The sequence below is a fragment of the Drosophila gunungcola genome, chromosome 3R, assembly GCF_025200985.1.
Source record: "Drosophila gunungcola strain Sukarami chromosome 3R, Dgunungcola_SK_2, whole genome shotgun sequence".
Lineage (NCBI taxonomy): Eukaryota > Metazoa > Arthropoda > Insecta > Diptera > Drosophilidae > Drosophila > Drosophila gunungcola.
The window spans coordinates 28,754,194-28,768,643 of NC_069139.1; the positions used below are offsets into that span (position 1 = coordinate 28,754,194).

Sequence of the window (14,450 nt, forward strand, 5' to 3'; positions counted from 1 at the left end):
TTTGTGAATTTTAAACGGCCGCTGATAAGGCGGAGCGACTTGGGCTTCTTGGGATTCACGGCGAGCGGCGAAAGCTTCAGTTCAGTCCGCTCCCGACACTCCTCCGAGATGGATCGCGCTGTTTGTCTGTGTCTCGTATCAATTTTGGGGCTCTGGGGCCTGACCCCCACTTACTCCCAGCGCCCGCCGCCCCCTCCGCCCCCTGAGCCGGGGTCCATTCGCTTTCCCGTGGAGCGCGACATAGTCTTCCCGGGCCCGGACATCGGTGCTGGGCCGGACCAGTCGGAGTCGGAGGAGAAGCGATGGTTCCGCATAAACGACTTTCAGTTCGACCGCGTGGAGGACCTGCCCCAGCCCAAGCACAGGCACCATCCCCCGCCCCCAAGGCCGGGCCAGCCCTTTCCCCCGCCCCCCGGCGGCTTCAGAAAGAAGAAAAACAAGCGACCCCGCCTCTGTGAGCAGAGTAAGTGGTTCAAGCATCCGTGCATCCGTGAGTCACCGCCTGAGTCTGTCCCCCAGAGTACTCCGAGTACGTGGAGCGCATCTTCCCCAACGACACCGCAGTGGCCGCCGACGCCAACGACGCGGACTTCGATGGCCGAGTGCTGGCCCGGCCCGGTGAATACCCCCACATGGTACGCACATCGGGAGCTGATAAGCTCAAGCTGAGGGCCCAAACTCAAACCCAAATCCAAATCCAATCCGATCTGTTTTCGCAGGCAGCCGTGGGCTTCGAGGGCGACGCAGGGCGAGTCGAGTACAAGTGCGGCGGCAGTTTGATAAGCGAGAGGTTCGTGCTCACCGCAGCCCACTGTACTTCCATTTACGAGTGAGCATTTTGGCTAAGCCCCTGACCCCTGACCTCAAACCCCGTGACTGTGACTGTACTTTGACCTCTAGGATGGCTCCCAAGTGGGTGCGTATTGGGGATCTCAACCTGGTCGCCGCGGAACGCACGGCGGAGACCCAATTGATGAGGATCGAGGGAATAATCAGACACCCCAAGTACAACAAGGAGCTGTACTACGACGACATAGCCCTGCTGAAACTCGAACGGGAAGTGGAGTGAGTAAGCAAGTATACTTGAAGAGCCCTTTGATTCCCCATTCAGCAAAAGCTATAAAGGGCTCATTGGAATCATAGGCTCATGAAATCATGGGTTCGAGTAGCACAAAAATGTCGCGATGAAAAGGCCACCTTATCAAAGAAATTAGGGATGTATTTAAATGTTATCAAAATTGTTTCGCCAATTCTTAAAATCATGAATAGTCCTTTCCTTGTTCAATTATGTATGACCAGTAATTCTTGAGCCTAAGAAGCTAATTTGTTTAAAACTGGTATCCCTGATGGACCGCGAGTTCTTAAGACTTTATAAGCCTAGGCGACCGTTGGCTATGATATTTTGCTGCCGTTGGCAATCATTCCCGCCATTAAGAATATATTAGACCATCTTTAGCTAAAGAATTCGCGCGGATACTCAACAAATTAGAGCTTTTATCCATGAAGCTTTCAGTTAAAAAAAAAAAAATTTTAATTTAATTCGATTAAAGTTGAGCGAAAACTCGCCCTAAATTTTTGCCTAACCAAAAATATTTGACATGAATTCTTTCTGTTGGAGTAATTTGACTTTGATTGAATTGTTTGCTTTTTTTGTAACCTACTCAAGCTGAGCTGTTTCAAACGAGTCATAGCAGGAGCTGTTGCTCGATAATCCCATGATTCCATGACCTATGATTCCAAAGTCAGAGAAAAAAATACAAGCTCTAGCTCGAAGCTGATTTTAAACTCAACTTGCGAAGGGCTCTAGTAAGCACCACGCTGGCCGCCCTGTTTGCTAACACATTTCTGGCAGGTTAACGGAGTACGTCAGGCCCATTCGTCTGTGGGTCTTCCCCGAGCTGCCCACCACGATTGCCTTCGCCATGGGATACGGGGCCACGAACTTCGCCAAGGCGATGACGAACCGCCTGACGAACCTCAACCTGACCATAGTACCCAACGCCGAGTGCAACAGCGAGCTGCCGCCCATCGCGGAGACCCCCAACGGAGTTCTGGAGAGCCAGATCTGCGGCCAGGACTTCATCCTCAACAGGGACACCTGCCAGGGGGACTCGGGGGGTCCGCTGCAACTCAATCTTCCGGGTCGCCGACGGCGGCACAGAATCCACTACCACCTCATAGGCATCACCTCGTACGGGGTGTTCTGTCGCAGTAGCTACCCCTCGGTCTACACCCGGGTATCGTCCTTTTTGGACTGGATCGAACAGACTGTGTGGGCCGATCCTGTCTAGACTGCTTGATTGTGACTTACACTCAGAAACCAATTTGCCTTAATCGTAACGACTATAGATTGATTGATTGATTGATTGATCATTGTTAAAAACCACAACAGCCATCAATTGAAATTGTTATTGAGAGAGATCATAATAGGAGCTATAAAACCAAAAAAAAAACCTATTTTAATTCAAGAATTTATGTTAATCGGGATGACACAGAAATTCATAGGATCAACTCAAACATTCTTAACTAAATTTTGTATTTAGTATTTTTGGTATTGTAAATAGAAAAAGAAGCAAACTTCGGCAAGCAAATTACATAACTCCCTGCAAGGGTATATAAATAGTGTAACAAAACTAATGGCAATGACTTCCCAATTATATTCCGTGTCATTGTGGGTACATTGTAAAGGTGTTTGATTTATTATAAAATTACATTAGATACATGTTTTAGATGGGCAAAAACAAACAAATTTTTGGTTAATTTTGCTGAGAATTGAATCCGAAGCTCTAGACTTCATTGTTGGCATCGATAATCTGTTGCTTCACATCATCGTAGCTGGGCAAATCCTGCAGGTTGTCAAAACAAAAAGGTGATACCAAATTAATAAGAACCATATATATTAGCCATTGTGCAGACTTCACATCGAAAAGCATGGGTAAACGTGTTATCAATCAACTTACGGATGGTGCTGGCGATAGTTGTTAGTATGTTTAATGGCGTGAGTAAGCTCAGATTATGTTCATAATGCAACGGTGGTGAGAATCAATCGATAATTGGTCAAAAGCAACGAGTAATTTAACGAAGATTAGCCGGAGACCTGCTTGGGATCACCTACCTTCCAGTAGTTGTCCTCCCAGCCGGGGAACATGCGCTTGAAAACCCGCGGCTCCTGGCTCTGGGGAACACGGATGATGCTCACCGTGTCCATGGAGCGGGCGGTGGGCTCCACTCGGATGTAACGCTGTGGACCAAGTAAGAATACGGAATTAGATGGTGGAGACCCGAGCGAGGATGTGCGATGAACCCACCTTGGCCATGTCCAGAATCCTGGCATTTTCCTCCTCAGACGCGCCAGAGCCCACCCAGAGGTAGATCTCGTCGCCGGCGTCCAGCAGCATGACGTCGTCGGAGTCCAGTACCTCCTGCTCGTACTTGGCCACTTCCTCGACCTTCACACGTCCGCCGGAGCTCAGGCGGCAGTGGAAGAGGCGCGGCTCCAGCAGCGGAGCCCCGACGTCGCCCAGGCTGCGATCGTACTGTCCCTCGCCGTTCAGTTCCTCCCAGAACTCCTCCGGCTCCGCCCCCTCCTCCACGTGCTCCAGCTCGGCGTCGTCCCAGTAGGTGGAGAAGCGCTCCACGGCTGCCCTCTTCTCGAAGGCGGAGGCACCCAGGCCGTTCCAAACGAAGATCTTGTGCGACTTGCCGGACAGCAGGGCAAACGCGTCGCCCGAGGCCAAGGATGAGCTGTCGGCGGGCACCTCGCTGGCCCGGATGTCGCTCTCGACGGTGCCGCGGATGCGGAACAGCTGCGCCGTCACCGGCAGGGCGGTGTAGGAGGTGAGCAGCTTGCCCTTGAAGACCTTGTAGAAGTGGCGCGGCTCGTGGTCCTGGTTGGCCAGCACCAGCAGACCGTTCTTCTGCCGGGCGAGGGCCAGACCCTCCTCGAAGGCACGCTCCTTGACGGCGGCGGGGGCCTTGACTCCCTGCCACACGTAGGTGATGGAGCCCGTGTCTCCGTTGTTGGCCTCATAGTTGTAGGTGAGGACGTAGGAGCCGAAGCCCAGCAGGGGCAGGTTCTCCTCGAAGGCGACGGTGTTGACCAGGACCTCGTCGGACTCGGACTTCGCCACGTACTGGGTGATGGTCTCGATGCTGTTCTGACCATGGTCGGGCATGAAGCCGAAGGCGCGACCGCCGCTCTTCTTCAGCTGGCTCACCACAGCGTCGATCTCGTCCAGGTCCAGCGACTCATCGGACCCGATGTCCAGGGCCGATCGGATGAGGCGGGTGTGCGCCATGCCCGCATCTCGCCAGGTGGCAAAGTACTGCTTGAACGGAGCGGACTCGGCTCCCTCCACAATGCGGTGGATCTGGGTCCAGGCCGGGTACTTCTTGGTGCGCAGGAACTCCTGCGCCTTGGCCATGGCGTCCGTCTTCTCCTTCTGCGTGGCGCCCTTGCCGACCCACACGAAGATGCCGGAGCCGGTGTCCAGGATGAAGCACTCGCGGGTGTCCAGCATGGCCTGGGTGAGCGGCTTCTGGGCCACGGCGTCCACCTGCAGCTTGCCGCTGGCATCGCTCACCTTGTACAGCGAAACGGCGGCGGCGTCCGTCCTCTCGAACGCGCCGTCCTCGTCGGCGGTCGACTCCTCGGGCACCTGGGCAGCGGATCCGGATCCCAGCACATCGAAGAACTGCTGCTTGTCGGAGTCGGTGCTGAAGTCGTCGACGATCTGGACACGGGCACGGCCGTTGTGGTCCTGGTCCCGGATCTGGTTGGCCGCACTGATCGCCTTCAGCTTCTCCACGCGCTTGGCCTGGGAGCCCACGTAGACGTAAATGTCGCTGCCCGCGTCCAGAATGAAGCAGTCTCCCTTGTTCATCGACGACACGGACAGGTTCACCTGGCGGACGCGCACGTTGCGCTTGCCCTTGACCTGGAACAGCCGCTTCTCGCCCTGTGCGTTGGTCTCCACGTGCTTGAAGCCCGTTCCCACGCCGCCCTGCTCGTAGCGAATGCCTGCATCGGAGGACACGTTAATGGGGAGCTCCAGCCACTTCGATCCGTCTCTCCGTCACTCTTACCGTTCTTGAAGTAGCCAAGGAACAGCTGCGACTCGTGGTCCTGCACCTCGCGATGTTGGACTGGGCCTCCGTTCAGCAGGTCGTCCAACTGGACGGTGAGGATGGCCGCTGCTCCGGCCTCGTCGGTGGAGGTCTCGGACCCCAGCCAGAAGTGCACGTCCCAGGAGAGTTGTTTGTCCTTCTTGTTTTCAATTGTCTTGAGTGGAAAGGAGGTTTTTAAAAGGTAAAGTTTAGAAATCGAGTACTATGTGCATTGAGCTAAGCCAGATGGTCAACTAATTTGAACAAATCTATCTAAGAAGGCTACTCTCTTTCAAAGAACATCTTTTAAAATTGAAATGGAATTTCTGCTAAGCGATTTTTGGACAATTTGCAAACAAACAACCTTTGAGGACATTATTTCACTATTGTTGGAGATACCCCTAAAATAAATTGAAAACACTCACTTGGTTTGGAAACTCTAATGACTCTCTTTTATTTTCAATCTATGGTTGTTTCCAAGCAAGTGATCGAGTGAATCAACAGACCTAGTCTTACGTACTGGTTATAAATTGTTAGTTAGTTAGCTTGAAGGCTATTACTTTCATTAAACATGTTTGAAATTTGTAATTGAATGCTAATCGATTTTTGGAAAATTTGCAAACCCCTTAAATAAATTTGAAACTTTTATGGAAACTTTAATGACTCTCATACTGATCAAATGAATCAAGTGACCCAGCTTTACTTACTTGCTTATAAATGTTAAGTGAATTAATTTAAACTCTATCAATAAATTTTTTAATAATGAACACATGAACTGACAAACGAGTAATTTTTATAAAATTGAGTGAAAAGTCTTTAGCTTAGGTTCGTCTACTAGAAACTGTTTTCTTAATACTTTTGAAACCATACTATATTATTCAAAATTGATTTTAAAATGCTTTTAAAAAATTTAAAAATATTTCAAAAATCTTCTGTAAAACTCAGGGAACGAACCAGAAAGCCTCAAAATAATTTTTGTTGGCTTTGGTGTTCTACTTAAAGTTTATCTGATTGTCAAATGGGTCACACCTTCTGAATTTTTTGGCAAATAAATAATCAACCAGGTGTTTACACCACTTAAGTAAAAATTAGACAATTATATAATACAATAAAGTAGATAAATATGCTTACATTAAGAACAATAAACGAATCTCCAGTGAAGAATTTTCCATAGTTATTTTTTGGGTAGGCGACGGGTTCGAAGTTCTGAAAAGGCGAAAACAAAAAGAACAGTAGAGAAAAAAGTTTAGTTATTCCACAGTCAATTCGTTCGACTGTTTGTTCTAAAAATGTATTCCTGGAACCACATGCTAGGCGATATAAACAAAAGCATCCCCATTCGAACCTAATAAATTTGGCTGATGTCCGAGTTAATTAAAAAACAAAAATCCGCCACTTAATGTATACATTTTGCATATACGCAGACGGCAAAATGAATGTATTTATGAACACATGGCAGCCACACTGCGCGAGTTCAGTGAATAGGAAAGAAAATCCACTGGCCAGTGGCACGAGCCGTCAGCTGGGAAAAGGCGTCGTCGTCCGCCGTACCACCCACTTTCTCCCGCCCCTTTCTCCCCAGCCCGCTGGTAGAAGCCACTGCATGAGCAACGCATTCGTGCGTGGGGCTGCAAACTCTTTCCAAGCGATGTGAACAAGCGCCAGCTATTTATACGCTTCTCCGAACGCGAGCTGGTGAAATTAGACCCAAACCCATACCCAAATCCATGACTCACCTCGATGCGCCAGATCTCCAGGCCGGGAGTGCGACCGGCGTTGGCGAAGGCGGGATTCATGACGCGTCTGCCGGGCTGCTTGCTGTTCTGGCCGCTGGGCTGGATCTGGCCGCTCTGCACGGGGAAGGCGGGACGGGCGTTGAGGGTGCCGGCGGAGCAGGGACTGAACGAGAGTGCCACCAACACGAGCAGGCTAAAAGCAGATAGCTAAGTTTGAGTGTCATTGTTTGATTATGGGGACTGAAGAATTCGCGAAATATACTTTGAACACTTTGGAAAACCCTATGTTACATAGTTTGGTACTTACTCTTATATTGAAAACTAGGGGGAAACAACCAGACATTTATGCTATTCACTTTGCAAAGATTATGTTGTTTTTGTGGAAGATGAATTTCTGTATATTAAATGTTTAAAATAAATATGAAAGATATACAAAGCATCTGGAAAATCGATTATTTTACAATTTGAATAACTTTTGCAATATCAAATCATTAGATATAAATATTATTTTACATGACAGACTAATGAAACTTCTTCTCAACATTGTTCTACCCTTCGTTAGGGTATAAAAAGCCGATTGGACTATCTTGTCGATAGCTTACATTATAATAGTCGTATAGAAATTGAAGGAGTGATAATACAAGGGCAAACACATTAATTGCACATTGAGTTTTCTTCTTTCCGAACTAAATACATATGTCTGTTTACATGTGAGTCATGCCCATAAAAGGCCATTAAATAATAGACACACCAAATTTGTCACAAGCTCTGAAGGCGAACCCCACAGTGAATATTTTAGACGCCTTATGACTTATTCCATAGCTATACGCACTTACTCTACTTCAAACTGGTACTGGTACAGCGGTGAGTGATCTTGTTTAATTATTGCTCTGATTAACTCTATTAAATTCAACTCTGGAGGAGCTTTCTAGCCAGCGAACTGTTCACTTGCATTACCTGGAGATGACTGCCATGCCGACGACGCCAGGCGCTGCCATTTCGAGTTGCCGTTGCCTCTTTCTCGGTTCGACGGCGGTTGCGGCGAGGAGAATCCCGGGTGCTTTGTTTATTGTTGCGATAAATATAACAAGCCGCGTATAGCGTATACGCCCGATGTGTTTTGTGTGTTTGGGTATTCGTTACTATGTATTTGCCTTTGTTTTTATCGCCGCGTTTGTTCCAGATCAAACAGAGACGACTGTTCCTGCTGATTTCAGCTGTAATTAAGAGAAGCATCAGGTGAGTTAAGAGCGATGTTTACACTTCTATGTGCGATGGCTCACAGGTGCTCACAGGTGCTCACAGGCCACCCAGTAAACAAAGTTTGGGAGCCGCGGCGATTAAAACTCCCCCAAACTTGTTTGAGCTCACTTCCTAATAGAATCATTAAATAAGTATTATGGAAATATGTTACTAGTAAATACTATAAAAGTGGTTGTTCCTATTAGCTCCCATCGCGTATGATATCATTTTCGCATCGACAGTGTGCTGTTTGATCAGAGCATAAGGCCAAAGATGTGAATAAAAAGGCGGCACGCATGTTTTCACAAATTGTCATTCAGGTAATTAGTTTTGCGACTTGACTGGTCTGGGCATGATATCATGATTGCGTATGTCGAGAGCGGCAAGCCCATTTAGCCCTTCCTTGCAACTGGGTCATAACCCAAAAAGTAAAAGAAATTAAGTTTAAATTAGTGCTGCTACGTGGGAAAGGAATCGAAGATATCCGATTGTTGATGGTGAGGCCCCTTACTTGAGTTTCAAAAGAACAAAATATGTGTCTTTGAACAACTAGAATGTATTATTTTCAAGTTTATCTTTATTCCGCAGGCAGTACACATACTTTTCACAAGTTTTGAATATGAATTATGCCTAAATGGTACTATGTCCACACGAATGTGTGTATATACAGTCAAGCTAATAGTGTGGTTAAAAGATGACAGCTAACCAATCAATCACACTTAATAAAGAGTCACCCAAGCAGGCACTCATTATTTACAAATATTTTAAACTTATTTTTAAGAATTTATAATTGTGGGATTTTATAATTGGAACTTCCGTTCTTGTTGACATTTGTGTTGCCGTAGAATCAAAGGTTTCGATCCTAGTTGAGTTTATGTTTTTCAAAACAATTGATAAGCCCAATCAGCTTCCAATTTAACGAAATGAGCTCAACAAAATGATAACACTGACTGCTCTTGATCTATAGAAAAATTATTGCATTAGCATTTATGTAATCAGCCTTGAATTGTACTTATTTGGGCTTGCTGATTGTTCCCTGCCTTTAATATGTTCTGTACTATATAGCCAAAAAAAAAGGGTTACACCGATTTGTTGTACAACCTTAGAGCATAATGGCTTGGTACACAAACTATCAAACACAGATTAAACACTACTTACTTGCAGGTCAATACGATCAGCGCGACTTAAAGACGATCCCGGTGCAAACGACAGACAGAGCTCTGTCTCAAACACTAAACGAAAGCCAAAGCTCGACTTTGCTTTTATAAAATTTTGCCCGAACCCGAATCGCGCTCACGGCAGGGCACGATCGCTCTCTGAGGTTGCTGGATGATTGATAAGCAAAGCTCCCTCCGTGCGATAAGGCAACAAGCCGAAAACAAAGTGAAAACAAATTTGAAAAATCCCAGAAACGTACGTATGCATGTATGTAAACTAATCTCCAGCTCTGTTTATTCCTGCGTCGTAGTAACCTTACAATTAGGTGGTGGTAGTGGCTTAGTAATCCGCGGCAGTATTCGACAGATAGTCGCGACGCCCAATGTTGGAAGCCTGCTTGTTCTGGACGGCCTCCAGCTTGGGGCACTCCGTGATGCGATGGCCCAGGCCGCCGCAGTAGGTGCAGCCGTGGGAGTCGCCCAGGTCCAGGTGCTGGTGCTCGGCCTCAGGCGCCAACTCGTCCAGGAAGTCGGGCACCTGCTGCTTGCCCTCGATGAGCAGGTGCTTCAGGTCGAGCAGCACCGACTGTTCGGTGATCTTGTTGATGAGCGTGGTGGCCAGTCCCTTGGTGTTGGAGCGCCCCGTACGGCCAATGCGATGCACATAGTTCTCGATGTCGTCCGGCATGTCGTAGTTGATGACGTGTTGCACGTTGGGGAAGTCCAGGCCCTTCGAGGCCACGTCGGTGGCCACCAGCACGTCTTTCTTGCCCACGCGGTAAGCGTCGACGGCCCGCGACCGTTCCTCCTGATCCTTGCCGCCGTGTATGGCCACCGCCTCCACGCCCTTCAGCAGCAGGTACTCGTGTATGCAGTCCACGTCCTGCTTCTTCTCGGCGAAAATGAGCACGGGCGGCGCCGTCTTCTGCAGACAGTCCAGCAGGTACACCACCTTGGCCTCCTGCTTCACGTACTCCACCTGCTGGGTGACGTTCATGGACGCCGCTCCTGCGCGACCCACGTTTATGGTGACCGGCTTCACCAGGGCAGAGCGGGCAAAGTTCTGGATCTTTTTCGGCATGGTGGCCGAGAAGAGCAGCGTCTGGCGCTGGCCCTTGAAGAAGGAGAATATCGTGCGCACGTCCTCCTCGAAGCCCATGTCAATCATCCGGTCAGCCTCGTCCATGCAGAGGTAGCGGCACATGTCCAGCGTGAGGATCTTCTTGTCCAGCATGTCCATGAGGCGTCCGGGGGTCGCCACCACGATGTGCACGCCGCGCGAGATCACGTCCAACGCCTCGCTGACCGGCAGCCCGCCCATGGCCAGGCAGGAGCGCACCTCGGGCATGCCGCAGGCCTGCAGATGCTTGCTGTAGTGCTGGATGATCTCGTGCGTCTGCTTGGCCAGCTCGCGGGACGGGCAGATGATCAGGCCGTAGGGGCCCTCGTTGCGCTCGAAGGGCAGGCTGAACTCCTGCTCCAGGGCGAACATGACGACGGGCAGCACGAAGACCAGGGTCTTGCCGGACCCGGTGAAGGCAATGCCAATGAGATCGCGCCCCGCCAGCACAGTGGGCAGGCCTTGGACCTGGATCGGAGTCGGCGTCTTGATGCCCTTGGCCGCCAGGCCGTTCAGAATGCCCTTGGGGAACTTCATTTCGCGGAAGCTGCGGATGGGCGGACTTGGGTTCTCGCCCTCCACGAGGATCCTAAGCTGCTGGCGTATGTTTTGGCGCTCCTCCTCCGACATGGCCCGAATGTAGCGCGGCGGCCGCCAGGAGGTCTTGATGGGCTCCTCGTACTGGATGCCCTTGGCCAGCTCGGCCACGCCCATCAGCGCCTTCTGCTGGGCGATGCTCTCCATGATCTTCTCCTCCTCGCGCAGCTGCTTCTCCACGGCACTGAGCTTCTTGGCCTCCGCAATCTTCTTCAGCTCCGTGTGCTGGTCCAGCAGGCTGATGTTGTACTTGCGGCCCCAGGTCTCGGCGTCGTGGGCCCCCTGCGAGTCGTCCTCGTTCTCGTTCTCGCTCGAGGACTTGGGCTGCGTCGTCTCCGAGGCCAGTTGCACGACCCGACCCAGCTTCATCATGTGCTGCTTCTTCCGCTCCTTCACCGGCACGTACGGCACGTAGTCATCGTTGTCCTGTTCCCCGTCTTCGGATGACTTCGAGGATTTGCGGTACCGCTTAACCTGTGCCATTGTTTCGAAATTGGAGCCTGTTTTTATTTTTCTTTTGCCGGATTGTAAACAAACCCAAGCAAAGTGTGGCCGTTTCGCAACTAGCAGCCACAAAAATCTACTAAGCATTCACGAGCATCAATAACCGTAATGTAATGATTTCAAAATAATGTGATTCCACTATAAGGTGTTCTCGCGTTCTGAGCTACATAAATTCCCAAAGTGTTTCCATTACAGCCAGCATCCACTTACGCGTTCGAGGCCCTGCACGCAGTGTGAGTTCACAATGGACTGGAGCTGTGGAGTTAGGAGCTGTTTACACTTGCACTGCGATTTGGTGTTATTTTTATCAGAATTAGGGTGTACCTAGGTACCTTTTGTTGGTACCTTATACCTTACCTAGACACAAAAAATATGAGGCTACCTTTTGTCTTAAGATTATGCTTTTCTATGTATTTATGTACTGAAAAATGTTTATTTATTTCTGTTTTTAAATTAAAAAATTGGCATAATTTCAATAAAACTTGAAGATAAATTAATTTCACGCATATGAAAGATACACATTTTTTCTGCACTAGTTTGTATAATAATTTTAAATAATGTGCATTGATCGTAATAAAGCGCCGTTTGCCCGAAAAAAATGAATTTAAAGCTGAGAGACAGAAATGCTTAAAAGCGGATATACGGACGACTTGGCCGCTGATAAAAAACATATACCATTCTCTGCGTTGCAACCTAATACCCTCTCCCAAGGGGCCAAGTAGGTTGGCGCTTGCATCTTTTTATAATTGTCTTATAATTGACAAATGGAAATACATGTAACGATAAAATCAGCTAAATATCGCAGCCAAACAAGAAAGAATAGATTTTATTTCCCTTTCGGTACGCTTTGACACTACGTGGAAAACCAACCACACTCATGATAGCGTCTGTTATCGATAGTGCTATCGATGTTGGTATATACAGCCCATCACCATTTTTGACAAGAAAAAAGTGAGCATTGTGTGGATAGTCCAGATTTTGAGAAAATAAAACAGACCTGCCGCCGCCATGTCCATGTCAAAAACCACAAACACCTACAATCGGCAGAACTGGGAGGACGCCGAGTTCCCTATCCTGTGCCAGACTTGCCTGGGCGACAATCCTTACGTCCGGATGATAAAAGAGCGCTTCGGAAAGGAGTGCAAGATCTGCACGCGACCGTTCACCATATTTAGATGGTGTCCCGGCGCCCGGATGCGCTTCAAAAAGACGGAGATCTGCCAGACGTGTGCGCGCCTGAAGAACGTGTGCCAGACCTGCCTCCTCGACCTGGAGTACGGCCTTCCCATCCAGGTGCGCGACGCCGCCCTCAAAGTGGCGGACAATATGCCGCAAAGCGACGTGAACAAGGAGTACTACATCCAAAACATAGACGCCCAGCTGCAGGACGGAGACGGCACCGAGGCGGCCGGGGCGGTCGGGCGATCACTCGCCGCCAACGAAATGCTGTCCAAGCTGGCGCGCACGGCGCCCTACTACAAGCGGAACAGGCCGCACATCTGCTCCTTCTGGGTGAAGGGCGAGTGCAAGCGTGGCGAGGAGTGCCCCTACCGCCACGACAAGCCCAACGAGCCGGACGACCCGCTGTGCGAGCAGAACATCAAGGACAGGTACTACGGACGCAATGATCCCGTGGCCGAGAAGATCATGAAGCGGGCCGCCTCGCTTCCCACCCTCGAGCCGCCGGAGGACCGCAACATCACGACTCTGTACGTGGGAAACCTTCCCGAGGAGATAACGGAGCCAGAGCTGCGAGATCAGTTCTACCAGTTTGGCGAAATCCGATCCATTGCGCTGGTGCCACGCCAGCAATGCTCTTTTGTGCAGTACACCAAACGGAGCGCTGCCGAGCTGGCCGCCGAGCGAACGTTCAATAAACTGGTGATCCAAGGCCGGAAGGTGAGCATCAAGTGGGCTCACTCCCAGGCGAAACAGGGCACGGCCGCCAAGACAGACAGACGCTTCGATGTGGCCGGCATTCCGCCGCCCAGCGCCAAGCCGAACGACTACTTCAATCTGCGCCAGGAGCAGATCAACGTCATGCCCGCCGGCATGAAGTTGCACCAGCTGCCTTCGAACCTGGTCCCGGCTTCGGCATACCAGATGTACAGCCAGCCGACCTACGCAGCGCCCTACGGAAACGCCAGTTCCACAGCCGCGTCTACCTCGGGTGTGGGCCTCGACTCCATAAATATTCCTCCGCCACCTGGCCAAATACCCTATCCCAGTCAGGACGCCAGTCGGATGGGAGCTGTAAAGAAATAGACAATAATATCTACAAATTTTGCGCAAAAAAAAAGCTTTTTATAAAATCCAATACAAAGATCGAAAATAAATTAAAAAATTCCGTGGACCAAAGCTACTTTTTCTTTCTGGCAATATTAGACTATGTATGGACCTTAAAAAAAGTAAAAATTCATATAAAGGCGTGGAATATTTAACTTAAACCTATGTATCTTCATTGAACGCCTGCCTGTTCGTTTCGACGGCGAGATCTTAGAAGACTTTTTGATTTGAGATTTAACAAGCGGATTCTAGTTATACCTAAATCAGCGTAAGTTTATAAACTGTTATTATTAAATCGTTTTTTAATTTGGCACATTTTTTTTAATAAAAATCATGAGTCATGTATAAATAAAAACAAATACAATATTGTAAGTGAATTATATCTATCACTTTGATTATTTTGTTTCTAAAATATCTTTCGGTCCGTAAAATATTTTCAAAAAATATGTTTTAATTCTTAAAATTGTTTCATTGTAAACAAAAATAAAGAAAATATCAAATTAAGGCATGATTAAGCTATGTATTTTACAGAGAGCTTCCTGGCCTTAAAAAAAAATTATTTGAAAAGGATCAGTGATTTTCGAGCATTTTCATACTATAAGAGTCGATCTATCCGATCGATCCATGTCCGTCGGTCTGTCCGTTTCTACGCAAACTAGTGTCCCAGCTATCTGCATGAAACCTTCCCAAAAGTTCCCATAG

The 14,450-nt window shown here is 48.7% G+C and overlaps 5 protein-coding genes across 7 annotated transcripts in view; 3 read left to right on the plus strand and 2 right to left on the minus strand.

Annotated features, from left to right (window-relative positions):
- Positions 1 to 14,450, plus strand: part of LOC128252423 (zinc finger matrin-type protein CG9776) — a 109,685-nt gene that overhangs the window by 89,868 nt on the left and 5,367 nt on the right. The gene's annotated exons all lie outside the window — the stretch shown is intronic.
- LOC128252441 (serine protease snake) lies at positions 74 to 2,558 on the plus strand. Its single transcript, XM_052980159.1, has 5 exons — positions 74 to 463; positions 520 to 635; positions 720 to 829; positions 901 to 1,065; positions 1,853 to 2,558. The coding sequence occupies exons 1-5, from the start codon at positions 109 to 111 to the stop codon at positions 2,289 to 2,291; spliced, it is 1,185 nt and encodes a 394-aa protein (XP_052836119.1). The 5' UTR covers positions 74 to 108; the 3' UTR covers positions 2,292 to 2,558.
- On the minus strand, positions 2,677 to 7,938 carry LOC128252428 (gelsolin). 3 transcript variants are annotated; one of them, XM_052980138.1, is made up of 7 exons: positions 7,800 to 7,938; positions 6,843 to 7,035; positions 6,238 to 6,312; positions 5,086 to 5,281; positions 3,309 to 5,020; positions 3,116 to 3,241; positions 2,677 to 2,846 (listed from the first exon to the last, which is right to left on the minus strand). In XM_052980138.1, exons 1-7 carry the CDS (start codon positions 7,838 to 7,840, stop codon positions 2,787 to 2,789), a joined length of 2,403 nt encoding a protein of 800 aa, XP_052836098.1. In that variant the 5' UTR covers positions 7,841 to 7,938; the 3' UTR covers positions 2,677 to 2,786. The 3 variants fall into 3 exon arrangements, with proteins under 3 accessions (XP_052836098.1, XP_052836099.1, XP_052836100.1); XM_052980139.1 differs by having other exon boundaries at positions 7,679 to 7,819; XM_052980140.1 differs by having other exon boundaries at positions 7,675 to 7,813.
- LOC128252433 (ATP-dependent RNA helicase abstrakt) lies at positions 9,546 to 11,657 on the minus strand. The gene has a single exon (XM_052980150.1). The coding sequence runs from the start codon at positions 11,547 to 11,549 to the stop codon at positions 9,582 to 9,584; it is 1,968 nt and encodes a 655-aa protein (XP_052836110.1). The 5' UTR covers positions 11,550 to 11,657; the 3' UTR covers positions 9,546 to 9,581.
- LOC128252439 (pre-mRNA-splicing factor RBM22) lies at positions 12,385 to 14,062 on the plus strand. Its single transcript, XM_052980158.1, has one exon. The coding sequence runs from the start codon at positions 12,471 to 12,473 to the stop codon at positions 13,725 to 13,727; it is 1,257 nt and encodes a 418-aa protein (XP_052836118.1). The 5' UTR covers positions 12,385 to 12,470; the 3' UTR covers positions 13,728 to 14,062.